Here is a 16664-nt window from a genome sequence, read left to right on the forward strand (position 1 = left end):
CTACAGGTCAACTCAGTTCTGACGTGAACCACCTGGAGTTAGGTGAAGGGCTCAGTCCCACAAAACTGCCCCCACTGAAGACACTCTTCATGAGTCCTGGCCACCTGTACTTCGAACCAACCAGCTATAAATTGAGGTTCCCATTACCCCCTCCTCAGGTTTGATAATTTGTTAGAACAGCTCACTGTCCTAGCAAAACACTCAGACCAAGACCCTCCCGGGGCCGGCCTCTGCTGAGGTGCTCCATGTCTTCCTCCCGGCCAGGAGAGGGGGGGCTGCTCAGGGTGGAGCCCCAGGAGGAGCACGGCCCGTGAGCAGTGAGACTGAAGGAGCTGGGGGTGCCGGGCCACCACAGCCCCCACGGAATCTTGCTGCCATCTGCATAAGGTGCCCCTCCCCAGGGCGGCCCAGCCCTGCAGGCCCAGGCTGGACTCCCGCCCTGCTCACCCTCCCAGTGGGAGCCCCGAAGAGGGAAGCAGCCTGCAAGACCCCAGGTGGCAGCTTAGCCCTGGGGCCTGGGCCTGGACGCACACCCACATCAGAGGGAAGTATGGGAGCAGGCGGCCCCCCTGGGGGGGTCTCCCGGGGGACACAGGCTGGAGCAGCAGGGAGGACCCCTGCAGGATTCTGGTCCCCCTCCACCATCTCCTGCTATGTGCTCCAGGCCCTTGGAGACGCTGTTCCCCCGCCCCCGTGAGGGAGGCAGCGCCCCCAGGCCCAGAGCAGTTGGGGAACGCACAGCAGGGGCCGAGTGTCCCAGCCACACCAGGCACTGGAAGGTGCCGCCCCAGTGGATACCATGCAGCTCCTTGCGAGGTGGGGCCAGGGAAGTCCTCCCCTGCCCCGAGCCCGCAGCTTTCCTGGGGATCACTCAGGCCCCACGACAGCCTGGGGATGGTCCCCGAGAGCGAGTCGGTGCTATCCCTGCTGCCCTGGGCAGCCTTGTGGAAACAGGGAGGCCCAGGAGTCCTGCCCCGGGACCAACGTGTGCCAGACACACCGATGCTGTGGGCACAGAGGCACCAGGAGCCTGCCCGCGGGGAGGGCTGCAGGTCACAGTGGCTGCTGCAGCGACGAGCGGGCGGGCGGCCCCCCAGGGAGCAGGGAGGAGGGGAGGGCCGAGGGGAGAGCCCGCCCTCACAGGTCGAGGGCTGTGGCCTCAACAGGGACTGTCCCATCAGGCCAGGGACGCCCAGCCCAACCTATGCCCACTGTCACGCCCGAACGTCTTCCCGAGTGTTGGTGCAAGAGAGAGGCAGATGTTGCGTGGATCACGTGAGAGAAAGCAGGAGGCCAAGATGGCCAGAGCCGTAGTGAGGGGCCGAGGACTGGGGGGTGGGGCTCGAGTCAGGGCTCTGACCGGGGCTGGGGAGCCAGGCCCAAAGAGTGCGTGCAAGGGAGGGGCTGGGGTCACAGGGACAGACAGACACGGGCCCCCTGCTGGCCCCCAGCTGTGTCACGGGAGGTTTCCGTGTGCTGTCCCGCGTGCGTGGGAATCCCTACCTGAGTCAGGGGCTGATGGGCTGGGTGGGGTGGCCCCTGACCACGCTGGGCAAGCAGATGCACGGACGCAGTGGACCAGCGGAGAAGCAAGGCGGGCCATTTATTGGAGATTTCGTCACGGACACACGCAGGCCATGGCACCCCAAGCCCAGCCTGGACACAGCCCCAGGCCCGGGGTAGCTGGCAGAGGCCTGGATGTCTGCCTGCTGGGGGGGGTGGGTGGGCAGATGGACCTGCTTGATGCACAGACCCACCCCTCCTGCCTGGGCTGCCTTGGGGCCCTCGGGAGAAGAGCCAGCACTGGGGGTGGGGGAGGGCCAGGTGTGAGGGGGCTCAGGGGAGGTACCCCAGGCCCCCCCGAGCCGTGGCCCTCCCTCATGCCCACCTTTCCTCTCTCCTGGCTGGGCTGTGACCCCAGGTCACAGCAACAGGTGCCGGGACCCGGGGGGGGGGGGCGGCGGGGGGCGGCTGGGCTGGATGGCTGTTGCTCTCTGGGGTCTGGTTAGTGCCAAGCTCCAGCAGAGGGCCCTGCTGGCCGGTTCGGGAAGGGGTGAGGCTGCCGTGTCTGGGGCACTCGCAGGAGATGGGGGAGGAAGGGTGGGGACTGACAGAGGGAAGGTGGGGGCCAGGCCGGGCCCCTGTGGCTGCGGGGTCACCCATGCCCGCAGAGGAGGGGCCGCGGGGCTCAGGCCTGCGCCTCCAGGGCGCGCACGTGCACGCTGGGCAGGCAGAACCAGGACGGCGGCAGCTCCTTGCTCGCACTGTCCTGGTGGAAGCGGATGTGGAGGAAGAAGTCGCCCGTGTAGAGGAAGAGCAGGGCTCCCAGGCAGGCCGACCGGCCCGCAGGCTGCACCTGTGGGAAGAGGGGCGGATGTCAGCCCGGAGCAGACCGACCCCCAAAGCCACCAGGAGACCCCTGGACCTGCCTGGACGTGGGGGCAATGGGGGAGGGGAGGGCCCCCTCCAGGGCTTCCCTGCCGTGCCTCCCCAAGCAGGCGGCTGCCCCTCTCTGAGCCTTAGCTCCTGGCTTCAGAGGGAGCATAGCACTTCCTTTCCTGGGCCACGTGGGGGTTGAGGCAGGCTGGGGAGTGGTTGGGATGAGGCGTCATATCAGGTGAATGGGCCGTGAGCGCTGTGCTGTGTGGGTGTCCCTGGTCCCGCTGGGCCGCGGGCAGCCAGCACCAGGCCGGGAGCACTGACTGAGCGGGGCCAGAGGCCGGTGGCGGCAGCAGGTCTGACGCTATCTCAGGCCTCCTCCACCCGCCCCGCCTCCTTAACAAGCTTCGGGGTGGTCTCTCCAGCCTCCTTAACAAGCTTCGGGGTGGTCTCTCCATCCCGGACCACAGCCAGGACTCGGGGGGTCCTGTGGTGAGTCGCATGAACGAGGGTCGGCACAGACAAGTCTGCGCTTGCTCCCCACTGAGCCCACGGCCCGGGGGCGGGGGTCTGGGGATACAGGGCCAATGGCCACGGGGGCTGCGCTGGGGCTCGCAGACCACCACGCACCGCATCCAGGTGGAAGGTGCTGGAGCCCACGAAGGACACGGCGTCGCGCAGGTCATAGTTGTGCACCCCGTTCTGGTGGTCCTGGAAGGGCGCCACAGTGAGGGCGAAGGGCCCCACGCTGCGCGGGCTCCGGTTGGTCAGCCGCACCTCCAGACGCACGGGGTCGCCCACCCGGCAGGCCGCGGCCTCACAGTCACAGGGCTGTCCGTCCACCAACACATCTGCAAGGGACACAGGACACGACACTGTCAAAGGCACTGCCCAGCTGGCCCTGCGCACCTGTCTGCCATTCATTCATTCATGCATTCACTCATTCCCTCACTCCTTCCCCCACCACGGCAGCCGCCCCCTCCGTGCAGCCCGGGTACTGAGCACAGATGTGTGGCCCAGTCCCTGCTGTCCAGATGTGCAGGCTGGAGAAGACAGGTGCAGACACCAGAGCTGGCCCCAGAGGGTCTGTGCCATGCCGGAGGGGCCCGGGGTCAGCTGGGGTCTCCCATGCTCCTGCCCGAAAGGGCTGAGCTGGGGCCACGGGCCACGGTGGAGAGGAAAACCAGGAGAGAGCCTCAGAACCGAGGGAAGAACGTGGCAGGGGCTGTCCGTGGTATGCCTGGGACCTGGCTGGGCCTCCACCACACACGCATGCACCGTGGCCTGCCCAGCGTCCCCCAGGGAGGGCGGGGCCATCCTGGGGGCACCACAGAGGTAACAGGATACTAGCTGGGCAAAGGTCTGGAACCCGAGGAGCAGAGCGGGGATGGGGGGCGCAGAGGAGTGGGGGAGATGGGGGTGGGGGTCGGTAGATTGGAAGGTGCTGTGCTTTTCACCTCCCACTCCCCTCAAACCCCCAGGACATCCCCATAGGATGGTGGGAGGGGAGGTCTGGGGGCCCGCCTGGAAGCACGGGTGGGATTTGAGAATGAGACATGTCCTGGGGAGAGGCAGATGAGGGGAAGCAGACTTGGAGGAGAAGCCACATGAAGACGGAGGCAGAGTTTGGAGGCCGAGACGCTGGGCGAGCAGGAAGGAGCCTCCCCTGGAGCCTCCGGTGGGGGCACAGCCCAGGTGACACCCAGCCTGCAGACCCGTGAGGGCGCGAATGCCTGCTCTGTGAAGCTCACGGTCTGCGGTCACTTCTTTCGGCGGCCCTACACACCGACATGGCCAGGCAGGAGGTCGCCGGCTCACTGACCCGACCGTGGAGGTCAGGGAGGGGGCCCAAGGCTGCATTGTGACTTTGCATCACTCGCCACTCGCCGTGCAGCTGCAAGGGGCCAACCCCAAGCCCGGCCAGCCTGCCTTGGCTGACCTCTACTTGTCGCATCCCCAGGCCGACCGGGGACACCCCCTGACTCGCAGCCGCTGCTTCTGCCACCAGGTGACCGCGGGGAAGACCCCCCGCCCGGCTGCTGGGGGGGCCCTGGAGCCCATGCAAGGAGGCCGAGGCCCCTCTCAGGGTCCCGGAGGCACAGGTCTGGAGGAAAGTTGGCGGGTGGCCTGCCTTGGAGGGCGGCGAGGAAAACCCTCCCTGCGCAGAAGGGCTGTCCTCAGAGTGCCTGCGTCTCTTCAGCTGACCTTGCGCAGCCAAGCCGGGGATGGGCGTGAGTGCGTGTGTGCGTTACAGGGTGAGAGTGCGTACGAGAGATGCACGTATGTGTGCGCGTATGAGTGTGTGAGAGCACGAGTGTGTCTAAGTGGGAGTGTGTGGCTGTGCATGTGAGTATGAGTGTGTGAGCACGCGTGTGTGGGAGTGTGCATGTGTGCGAACATGTATGTGCACGGGAGTACATGTGAGCGTGAGTGGGAGTGTGCGTGCATGTGGACGTGGACAGGGAGGGGGCACACCGGGAACAGGGGGCGGGCAGAGGTGGGAGGCAGCGCACGGGGCCACTCTGTGTGCAGCTGGGTGCGGGTGGAGAGTAACTGCAGGTCCAGAACCACCCGCCACGTGTCCCACCAAGTCCATTCTTCCAAGAAAGCCTGAGATCAAGTCTCCCCCCCCATATTCTGTCTCTTCATAGAAAATTTGGAAAGTTCATAGAAATAAAACTAATTTTCTACAATTCCCCCCTACTTCCAGCCCTTTCCCCACATGTCCTCACCGCTGTGGCTTGGTGGCTGGCGCTCTGGGACCATGAGAACAGAAGCATGTTCCACATGTTGACATTTTTGTGAGAATGTTTTCAAAGGCTGCAGGGGATTCCATTAAAGGAATAAACTGTAATTTACCCACCCGAGCCCAGTGAGGTCGTGTCCACTTTTTCAGTATATAAATATCCCCACTGTGCACGTTTTTATACTGAGCTCCGTCTGAATTCCTGCCTCACGTCCTGAGGATCCGGTGTTGCAAACGGAACTACTGGCACGAAAGTAAAGTGTCTCTAAGAGGAGCTGATACCAGGGTAGCCTGCCCCTCGCCGCATCCCTACCTCCCCAGGTGGGGAAGCCCCCCGCCCCGCGCTCCCACCTCAGGGGGCAGAGCCTCCACGGGGCGGGGTGTGTGGGCACTGGGCCATCACTGGATAACATTCATTCATTCCAGCACCCTCCACCGGGCCCTCAACACCTGCTAGCACCTGCAGCCAAGGTGGCAGGGCCGCAGAAGTGCACAAGTGCCGACATGCAGAAAGTTCTCAGTCCCGCATGACCGAGAGGCTGCGGCGACAGGGGTGTGACGGGGGGCCCTCCACTGAGCGCCGGCACGGGCCGGCGGGCACGGTGGGCCTCGGTCATGTCTGCTGACCGGTGAGCGCGACCAGGCACGGTCTAAACCTCTTGAATCAAACGGGGAGAATGGAGAGAGCAGGTGTCAGGGCGCCTCGGTGGCTGGTTCCATTAAGGGAAAGATACGATTATGTGCAAATCAGTGAAGGGTGGCTGGCTCATTACATCTCTGCTCTTTTTTTCCTTGCAGAGAATTGTGTGGGTTGCTCGCTTGCTGGCCTCTGGCTCATCCAGCTCTGCTTGCTCCCACTCCCCGACCCCGCGCAAGGGGGAGGGGAGACAATGCTGTGTACACAGCTACTGGGGGTCACCTTCCCTTGGCACTCTCTAGAAGGAGCATGGGTTTGTGGCCTTGAGGCCAGGCCAGGGCAGCAGGGGTAGTGGACAGGCCCCTGGCTAAGCAGGAAGCTGAGCTAGGGTGTTGACCCGGCCTCCACCCTTCATCCTGGGGGAGGCCTTTGCCAGCCTGAGTCTCCTTCACCTCATCGGCAAAGACGGGATGATGATCCTGGCCTCAGAGGCCTGGGGTAGGCAAGAGGACCAGACAGAGGGCAGAGGACCCAGCCAGGCCTTCCCTGCCCTGGTCTGAGGTGAGTCCTCCCCCTGGACCCCCAAATCGCTGGCTCTTACTTGGAGCTGCGACTGCTTGCCCCCCAGGGAGAAGGGGGGCGGCCCTCTAGAGGGGCAGGACCCACCTGTCCTGCTACCTGCTGTGTCCTCATGCACAGGGTGACAACGGTCCCAGCTCAGCCTAGCGTTAGTGCTGGAAGTCCCGCGTCCAGGAAGCCCTTGGTGCCAGGCAAACGGGGACAGCCGGGCATGCCACCCCAGGATCTGGCGCCCATAATGACTGCCCACCAAACTGGAGAATTTCCGTGCTCAGAAAGCAGCTGTTTCCTTCCTTTCTGCAGTCCAGCATCTCAGATCGGGTCCGTGGGCCCCAGAACTCCCCACATCACTGGGAGGACACAGCAGAGCAGAGCAGGGGTCCACCGTTCCCTGAGAGAACAACGGGCTTCCTGCATCGAGAAGGATGCCATGGCCAGCGTCTCCTGGGACCCATGGTGTGCTGTTTCAGAAATCTGGGGAAAACGTGCCTAAGGATGCTGAGGATGCTGGCCATGCTCAGGTGGGGCTTGGCACCCCATCAGCACTGCCGCCCCAGCGCACCCCCTGCTGTAACTAATTCGCTTCTCTGGCTCTGACCGGGACCAGCTGTGTCCTGGCCTGGGCGGAAGGCCCCGCTGAGCAAGGCCGGGAGGAGCAGCTGAGACCAGAGGAGAGGCCTGCGCTGGCCACCAGCGGTTCAGGGAACCCACTAGGAAGGATCTGGGAATGAATAACTAAACCCTTCCCAAAGGCAAGCTGTTTGGGAGTCATTCCTGAGGTGCCTGGAGGGAGGAGAGCCACCCGTTAACTGCTTCCCAGTTCGAGTCCCATCTGCAGAGGTCCCTGTGAGGGCTCCGCGGGCCAGCCCCCCATCCTCTAGACAGGGAAGGTGGGTGCCTCGTCCACGCACCCACGGCAAGACCGGGACCCCAACAGTGGTGGTGGGTGAGCTCCTCTGCGTGCTCAGCAGACTGGCCGGCCGGCCCCCAGGCAGGCGGGACACCGGTGAGTGAACGTGTCCCCTAAAGCTGGCACACCCTGCCCAAGTGTCCCTCACGGCCACCATGGTGCCTCCCCCCGCGGCAGGGTGGGCTCATCGAGGCGCTCACGGAAGTCGGGGTCTGGTGGCAGCAGTGAGTGGGGCCTAATTTCTCCCCTTGGCCTCCAGGGTCACCTCCTCCATGTCCCCCCACGCTGCTGGTGACCTCTCCTGCTTCCCTCTCCAGGCAGGGTGCGGGGGCTCCTGTCATCTGCAGTTTGAGTACTTTCTCCTGCACTCGCCACCGCTCACCCTCTCTGAGCCTCGGCTTCTGCTCCTTCAGACGGGAGGGCAGGCCACATTTCTGGGGCTTCTGTGAGAATCAGGACCGGGCGGGCCGAGATGGGGGTGCTCATGGCCCATTACCCCTGGGACTCACACCCCCTCTGGGGAGTCCAGGCCTGCGGGGCAGGGAGGCAGTGGTTGCTCCAGCCACGGGATGCCTGAGTGCCCGCGGGGACGGGGGCCTCGAGAGCCAGGGGCTGGAAGCAAGTGCCCAAGGAGGAGAGGCAGAGCCGTGGGCTGCAAGGCCTCAGGGAAACGGAGCCCGGGGGGGTGGGGGGCAGCCCAGGAGGCGCCCCCCCCCTCCTCAGCCAACCACAGCTGCCCAGGAGCCCTGCACAGGGGACCTCCTCCTGGGGGCTGCTCAGGAGCAGAGAGCAGGACGGACAGAACCCTGGCTCTGGAGGGTCAACCTTTTCCCCAAAACCTTCCGGAACCCTGAGTCTGCTTTACCAGCACAGGGGATGGTGAGGTAGACAGCATAACGCTCCCCGAAGGATGTCCACATCCTCATCCCTGGAACCTGTGGAATACGTCCCCTCCCACAACAAAAGGGACTCGGCAGCTGTGATGAAGGGAGGAACCTTGAGACGGGGAGAGTATCCTGGAGTAGCCAGGATGGCATCACAGAGGCCCAGCCGCACACCTGAAGGTCACACCAAGGTTGTTCCGCCTTGGCGCCCATGCCCAGCCCATCAGCACATCCGGGGTCAGCAGTCAGAATTCCCTTTTCCACCCGAGCCCAAGGCCAGCTTCCTAGCAGACCTCTATGTCCACACTCCCTGTTCTACCCTTTCCCATGCAACAGTCAAAGGGATGGTGTAAAAATGCCACTCAATCTCCTTACTTCCTTGCTTGCCCCTCGGCTGGCCTATGGCTTCTCTTTACACTCAGAACAAAAGGGAGTTTCGATCAGATTTCGGCCACTGACCCTGGCTTCCAGGGCCCTGCATGGCTCCAGCAGAGTTGCCCCCCATCACAGGGGCTGCTGTTCTGCCCCACTGCTTGCTCTAGCCCCATCACCTCCCTCCTGTTCCTCTAGCATGCCCAGCACATACCTGCCCCAGGACCTTTGCACCTGCTATTCTTGCCACCTTGGCCCTCTCTTCCGAGAGGTCATTTCTGAACACACGGTGAAGAGTCCTCCTACCCCTGTTCCTCTTTCACACCCTGTTTTCTCATGGCTCTTGACATCTTATCTCTTGTTTGCCCATTTGCTTAACTATTGACTGTGTTCCTTCTTCCCTGGATGCTCCATGAGAACTGGCACTTGCCCATGTCCCCAACACCAGGCCAGGCAGGCACTCACTCTGTTTGATATCTGGGGGGCGACCAAGTGGCTGAACGAGTGCATGAGCGTGCTCTGGGGCTGGGCTTGAGTCCCCACCTCCGTTCACTGGCTGTGCCCAGCCCCCCTTCTGGCCCCCGGTCACTTGTCTGTAACCTGTGTCTCAGAGGGACCTGGCCATGTCCCTGAAGTGCCCTGCAAAGAGGACGTTAGGACCAGCCTGCCACTGCCTGGCTCTGGGTCCCTGACTCACAGACCAAACTTTCAAAGAGGACGTTATTTATGCAGGAGATTCTCATGTTGTAAGAAATCTCCCGGGAGCAGATTAGTCTCTTCCCTCACAGCATTAAATTGGGCCATGGCCCATCTCCCTCCGCCCCCGGGACTGCTTCTCCTTCCCTTTTAATACCAGCCAGAGTCACGGACTTAATTTTGTCTGGCCCAGAATTCCTCCTGAAACCGCTGCCACGTTTATGCTATAGCACGTCCCCGGGCTCTGGCACAAGCACATATGCTATAAATAGAAGCTGAGATGAAGGAAGGGCCCTGGGGGGCCGACTCTGGAGAGGCACGAGGAGAGTGGAAGCTGCCCATGCCAGCCTGCGTTTTGGCCAAGGGCAGCCACTGTTGGGTGCGGGTTCAGGCTGGGAGCCAGCCGTGAGGCTGGGGCAGAGGGGTGCACCCTGGGCGGGGGTGGGGTCTCGGGCTGCCCCCACCTGCAGGTGTCTTACTTGGGGCCAAGCCGCCGACTGGCAACCTCACGTTCCTCCTGGAGGGCGCACAGAACAGGTGTGCCTGTTGCGTGGGGACACTGAGGTGCAGGGAGCTGATGGAGCTGCCAGGGCCTGGGTCCAACGGCCTGCTCCCCGATACCCAGCTCTGTGGGAGCCTGGCCCTGGAGAGCTTGCTGTGGGCTAGCGAGGTAAGCATGAGCTGCTCCCATGTGCCCAGAGGGGGCTTCCTGGAGGAGGATGCCCAGATGGAGTGCCCAGGTCTTGGAATCAGCATGGAGGGTGGGGTCCTGCTTTTGGGGGCAGGGGCTCTGCCCCCTAGCCTCAGTTTCCCATCTCCCCCCAGGAGGAGCTGAAGAAGCTCTGGCTGACACGAGGCTAGTTTAGGCCCCCACCTGGGTTCTACGAATGCTGCCTCTTCTGAGCTCTGCTCTGGCTCATCGCTGGTGCCAGGAAGGAGCCGGCCTTTCTCGGGGCCTTGGAGGTACAGAGGCACGGCCCTCGGGATCTGCCAATCTACTTTGTGCAGTTCACTCCAGAGGTTTCCGTGATCCGAAGAAGCCCAGGAGGAGGTGGAGAGCTCAGTGGACTCAGCCCCTAAACGCAAGCCTCCAGCACGCTCTGGCACGGACTTCCTTGTTACTCTCGGTGGTGACAAGCGTGCCGGTTCCTCGAGCACTGGCTGTGTCCTACAGCCCCTGTTCCAAGGCCCCAGGTCATCCATCCTGTGCCACTGTGCAGACGGACAGTCAAGGCACGGAGAGGCTCAGGCGCTGGCCCTGCTGCAACCCGGGGATCCTGAGCCCATTTATTTTTTTTTAACAGCTTTATTGAGATACATTTCACATACCATACACTTCACCACGTACATGGTACAGTTCAGTGGGTTTTCCTGCATTTCCAGAGCTGGGCGGCCATCACCACAGACACTTTGAGAATGTTTTCGTCACCCCCAAAAGAACCTCTGTTCCCTTAGCCTCACCCCCACCTCCGCATTCCCTCCAGCCCTAAACAGCTACTGAGTTTCCAGCTCCCTAGACTTCCCTATTCTGGACTTCCACAGGAGTAGAATCGTACGTGGTCTTTTGTGTCTGGGCTGATCGCACTTGGCATAATGTTGTCAAGGGTCATCCGCATTGCAGCAGGCGTCAGTACTCCACTCCTTCTTATGATGATAGGATTCCCCTGTGTGGACATGGTCTTCGTGGACATGGGGCAATGGTGCTGTGGGCCTCCCTGGATGTGGTCTGCGTGGACGTGGGGCAAAGGCGCTGTGGGCTTCCGTGGACGTGGTCTTTGTCGACATGGGGCATTGGCGCTGTGGGCTTCTGTGGACACGGTCTGTGTGGACGTGGGGCAATGGCGCTCTGGGCTTCCATGGACGCGATCTGCATGGACGTGGGTTTCCATCGCCCTAGAACACACAGCTCTGCGTGGAACTGCTGGGTCACATGGTAACTCTCTCTAACCTTCTGAGGAACTGCCAGGGTGCTTTCCACAGCAGCTGCACCATCTCCCATTCCCACCAGCAGGGAGCGGGGTCCCGATTTCTCCACATCCGCACGCTTGCTGTTGTCTTCTTGGTTCTAGCCACCCTGGTGGGCATGAGGTGGCATCTCATGATGGTTTCGCTTTGTATTTCTGAGACAGCCATGCCCGGTCACGCTGCCGCGGCCCTCACTCTCCCACAGGGCCCTTTGGTGAAGTCTTGACTCACTCCTTTCATAGCCGTGAGAACCTTCTGGAATCCCAAGCCCTTAGCTCCCACTCCTTCTGGAGCCCAGGGCCAGATGGCTGGGACTTAGGTGGGACCCTCTCCTCCCATGCATAACAGAGAGTAGGGGCCTGGCAAGTCTGAGGCCACCAGTGATCACGAGGCCAGACTTGGGGACAATCAGGGGCTGAGAGCATGGCTGCAGGAGTGGGGCAGGTCAGAAGCAGGGGTTACAGAGCTGGTGGGGAGGGTACCCCGATGAGGAGACTGATCCTGAGAACACACAGGTCAGAGGCGGCAGGCAGTCAGGCTGGGCCTACAGGGCCCACAGGTGTCTGTCTAGTGTGCTCTGTACAGAGAGGGTGGGCACGGGGTCAGGGGCAGGTGTGTGCTCCTGGCCATCAGGAGACATTTGCTAACCAGCTGGGAACAGCCCTGGTTCTAACCTCCAGGAGACTTTTCACAAGAGAACGTCCTGGTCGCACTGTGTCCGGGGTGGGCTGAGCATCCAATTCTGATGTGCATGTGCCCACAGTCTCGCTCAGAGTGGGCAACAGAGAGGAGCAGGGTGAACAGGGGCGGAAGCCGGGGTCTGACCTGCCCGGTGGAGCCAGCCCGCACAGCAGGCTTCTCGGAAGGGGCAGGGAACGCCTAAAATACCAGCCCACCCCAAGGTCATGTGCTAATCCCCTTCAGTGGAAAAGAGGGTGGATTTCTTGCTCAACTGGCTTATCCGACAACCTGCGCACTTCTCCTTTAGGACAAGATTCCCAAGGCCAGGTGAGCTCAAGCTCCAAGCAAGGACACCCACCCTCACCCCACACCTCAACCCTCCCCAGCTTTGGTCATTATAAGAAATGGGACGGCCAAGTGGACTTTGGGCCCAAATATCTAATTCTGGATAAAACATTTTAAAGATGTGAAAACAATTCAATAGAAATTAATTCGGTGAAGACCCAGGAACAGCCGGAGTGCGTCAGGTTTGGGAGGCTCTACCCAGCCTGCTTCAGTGAAATCACGTGTAAAAGTTAAACCTCACGAGACACACACATTTTTCTAGTCATCATAAATTTGGGGTAGGCCTAATTTTTAGAGTCAAATTTTATTCAGATGAGGCTTGGGAATTTATACAGAAGCTCTGTCACCTTTTAAATGAAGGAAAGGAATTCCAGCAGAAAACAAGCCAAGCCTGGGACGTGAGGAGAGCAGTAAGGTGAGGGGCCCAGGGCTCACCCTCCCCCTGGCAACAACTGGCAGGGTCCCTTGGAAGAAGGTACAGGCAGATCCAGTACAAAACCCTGCAATGTCCAAGTATCCAGTAAACAGTGGTGACCTTTCTCGAATGCCAACATGGTAGTAACTGACACCTTCTCCTTCTTTGCCACTGAGAGCCAGGTAACGGACCTCTCTTCGGCTGACAGGAAGCCCAGCGCCAACAGCGTACCAACCTAGAGCACCACGTTGGCCCTCAGTGAGCCGCGCCACAGTCTACACCCACATACGCCCTTTCCTGCAGGTCTTGACCAATTACGCCACATGTGGTTTTCCCTAGTCCGGACATTTTAAATTTAATTTGGCTACTCGATTGTATATTGAGAGAGTGTTTGGAAAAGAGGTCAGAAGCATGGGCATGCCCAGGAGGTGGGGTGATGGCGTTCTGGGCAAGGGCCTCACATGCAGAAAGGCAGAGCGTAGCCTGGGCAGGGGGCGGCAGACCGCACAGCCCCCCTCACTCTTCCCCACCCCCCTACCCCCACTCTGTGAGCCCCCAGCACTGCAGGGAAGGGGGCCATGCCCTCGGGTGTGCAGGCTCAGACCAGGAGATGTGCACAGATGGAGAATGACAGGCAGGAGGAGGGCCGGCTCCATCCGCCCCAGAACCACGGTGCGGTTTTAGGAGAGCTCAGCTCAGCAACAGGACTCCCATGGGTCACGGGGCCAGAGCACAGGTTCTCCCTGCCCCCTCGGTGACTGTCAGGGTGTGCACCACATGAGGCCGGAGCTTTGCTCTCAATCCACCAAATGGCATGCATTTTTAACAGTTATTGAGGTAGCTAATTAGTTCATAAACCAGAATGCCTCCTCCTCGGCATCCAGGGAGGGAGCCTGTTCAAGGCCCACACGTGTAATTACCCTCAAGTGGAGAACAGCTCCTGAGGAGCCGTTTGCCTCTCATGGGTAAATAATTTACTTTTACAACTTTTCATTAAAGATTAAAGGGAATTAAATTAAAATTAAGGCGAGTTAGAATTGCAGGGGAGGCCCGTGCAGCTTGGAGTTCTCATGGAGAGACTCTCCAGCCTACGGAGCACGGCCACCAGCCAGCGAGTCCGGCATAGGGCGTCCGGTGCTGCAGGGGAGGGGGGGTGTGGGGGGTGTGGAGGGAGCCCAGGACAGGTGGGGGGCCAACTCCCCCAGAAGAGGGGTCTTGGGCTGCGTCCTGGCATGGCCCGTGCCTATCTGTGCACTGTGGTGAGCAGCCGCCTTGAACATGGGAAGAAACACATGGGTCCAGGGTCCCAGCCCATGGACACCCTCTACAGCTACGGGGCCAGGCTTCTCGGGCACAGGTAGATGGCTTCTGCTTCCTCCTCTGAATGCGGGCACCACGCCCTGTACCCACCAGAGGGTTGGCACGTGGAGCAGAGGAGATGCGCCCGAGAGACGGCTTAGCTGGGAGCCTGGACAGAGTGCAAATGCCCAACAAGCACAGGGGGCTGGGAGGAGGGGCCACAGGCAGTGGCTCCTTTAGTCACAGAGACTTGAACCCGGGTCTCCCTGCCACCAAAGTCAGCGCACGCACCTCGCCTGAGGACTCTGTGCTGATGGTGGCATTTGCAGCACCCCCCACCGCCCCGGCCTTCTGGGCTGGGCTCCTGGTGCCCTCTCACGGGCACGCACCCCCACTCTGCGTCGCAAGGCCCTGCTCACACGCCCCCAGCATCAGGCAGCCTTCCCTGCTTTTCCCTGAAGGAACACTTGAGCTTGAGAAGGCTCTGGTGGCAGAGGCTGGCCGAGTGTTTGCCACACCATTCCCTTCCTGCCGGGCGCACAGCCAGACTGCAGCCTCCCTGGCGGCAGGAGCAAACATGGTATGGAGTCCTGGCCAGGGCACGGAGGGGAGATGACACCCCCTGAACCTGGCCCATAAACACATCCCTCCTACCACCCCCATCTCCCCACCAAGACAGAGGAGTGGAGCGAGGGGCCACGGGGGAGGCCACGGGAGGGTGAGGCCACAGAATGGACAGAACTGGGGTCCCCCCATGAGTTCCAGAAAGGTCCCCCCACCAAGAACAGCACGAAACCTAAATACGGTAAGGCTGGTGTTAGGTCCCTGAAATCTGGGGCTGTTTGTCACCACACTGAGGGGTGACACATGCAGGCCTCGAGCGCCCATGTGACCAAGCTCCCAGCACTCAGAAGGAGACGCTGGAGCGCGGCTCGGAGCTCACCAGCCCCCGGTCCCCGTTCCTGTCTGTTGGGACAGGGACCACCCTGGCTCGCCGGGGACAAGCCTCTAGTAAGTCCGCCCCCTTCCACCACCTGGATTCAGACAAGCACTTCAGACCACAGGAGATAAACTGGGAGAAAAGTGGGAGAGAAAAATGGAAAATCTGCCCACTGGCTGGTTGCATTATGCAGAGTCCTCTTCCTGGGAACAGCAGAGAATTTAAAATGAGTCCTCTGTCCCCGAGCAATGTCTATACCTTTTCAATCACTCATTTTTCATCTCGTCGCAAGCCTTTCTACATAAAGTGGGTTCCCGGCACCCAGGGAGCCCTGCACTGCCTCCGTGGTGCTGCAGCAAGCCTCAGACCTCCTCACCTGCAGGCCGGGTCACACGCGCGGTACAGCCAGCACCACAGGGCGAGCCCAAGACCCGCAGGCCCTCCTTTGGTGAGCCGGCACGAGGAGGGGCTGGCGGCGTGGGAAGCCGTCCCCACGGGATGTTTGTTGCTCTGCCTGGGAGGCTGCCCTGCCCACCTATCCAGCTCAGCCTCCCCTCCCCGGGAAGCATTACCCCCCCGCCCCGACCCCCGGTGCCTGGGTCGCTGTCCCTGGCACTCTGCATTGGCCTGGGGGTGCAGCTCCTGAGGCCTGCGGCTGGGCGCTCCATTCTCCAGGGCCCAGCAGGGCCTGTGTATGTGGGGCCTCCCACCGTGATCTGCAGGCCTGGCCAGGACCCTGGACTCCTAGGCCTGTCCAGCGGGGGAGACAGCAAAGCAGAAGATAAAGGGTTTCCAGAGAAGACCTAAAATGATGCTCGGTGTAGGGATAGCGCTGATGGCTTCTTCAGAGTATTCCAGACCGAGCTCAAGGCTGTCTGCCTCTCCCTGTCTGTGTCACTCTCCCTGGTGCCCTGCGACCCCGCCCTGCCATATGGCAGCCTCCCACAGCCATGCGATGCCCCTCAAACCCTGCTCCTTGCGGACTCCTACTGGCCTCTTCAAAACTCAGCTCAAGCAGCACCTCCTCCAGGAAGACTGCCTGCACCACACCCAGCCCCACACCAGCTCCTTGTCACACCACGCACGAACCCAACTCAAGAGCTCTGTGACAGGCTGCCTCCGGTAGAGACTTGCTCTTTGAGGGGAGGGGCTCAGGGGTCATTCACCGAGCCAAGTGAATAATGAACTCAGCCATCTAGGACTCGCAGTGTGACCTTAGGTAAATCATTCACCCTGGCTGAGCCTCTGCTTCCCCAACTGCTACACAAGACAGATGAGAGGGATGATTTCAAAGCAGGCTATTACTTTCTGGCTCTCGTGCCTGGGCTCAGCCCCGCTGAGTGACCGTAGGAAGCCGTGCACAGACCCCTCCTTCCGCCGAGCCAGGGCGCTCTCCTCGCTCCCCCCAGTGTGCTTGCCGGACACGGTGCCAGGAGCCTGCCCGCCCCCCCCCCATACGGCCCAGGGCCTGACATCTGGCTGGTGCTTAGTCCATGTTCATGGGTCAGACAGACTAAAATGGCAACAACCAAAGCTTCCCCTAGAGCCACAGTGTCCTGGAGCACATCCGTCAGGGGCGACTGGGCCCACAGAAGAACCTTCCGAGCAGCCCGATGACCAAACCACGGGGTGGTGGCGAGCTTGCTGCCCTGTGCGTAACTGGGGACAGGGTCAGAGCTGCTCCTGCCATGAGAAAGGCGCCCCTTTGAGCCACCAGGGAGCACGGCCCCACCGAGTTTGCGCTGCCTTTGGAAGGGGGCCAAGGGGCTCACATAGTCGGGCACAGGGCCCCCCGCTTCCCCCGGGCTCGGGCAGG

The 16664-nt window shown here is 61.5% G+C and overlaps 1 protein-coding gene across 4 annotated transcripts in view; it reads right to left on the minus strand.

The window, feature by feature from the left end:
• Positions 1-1584: 1584 nt before the first annotated feature.
• Positions 1585-16664, minus strand: part of TRAPPC9 (trafficking protein particle complex subunit 9) — a 544520-nt gene continuing 529440 nt past the window's right edge. For all 4 annotated transcript variants that reach the window (XM_073893249.1, XM_073893250.1, XM_073893248.1 and 1 more), the window contains 2 exons: positions 3010-3230; positions 1585-2356 (listed from right to left, as the gene is read on the minus strand). In XM_073893249.1, the coding sequence (XP_073749350.1) occupies positions 2189-2356; positions 3010-3230 (389 nt within the window). In that variant the 3' untranslated portion in view covers positions 1585-2188. The remainder of the gene's footprint in view (positions 2357-3009; positions 3231-16664) is intronic.

This window comes from Callorhinus ursinus, unplaced genomic scaffold (genome assembly GCF_003265705.2).
Source record: "Callorhinus ursinus isolate GAN/ISIS: 27379988/994484 unplaced genomic scaffold, GSC_fseal_2.0 scaffold5, whole genome shotgun sequence".
NCBI lineage: Eukaryota > Metazoa > Chordata > Mammalia > Carnivora > Otariidae > Callorhinus > Callorhinus ursinus.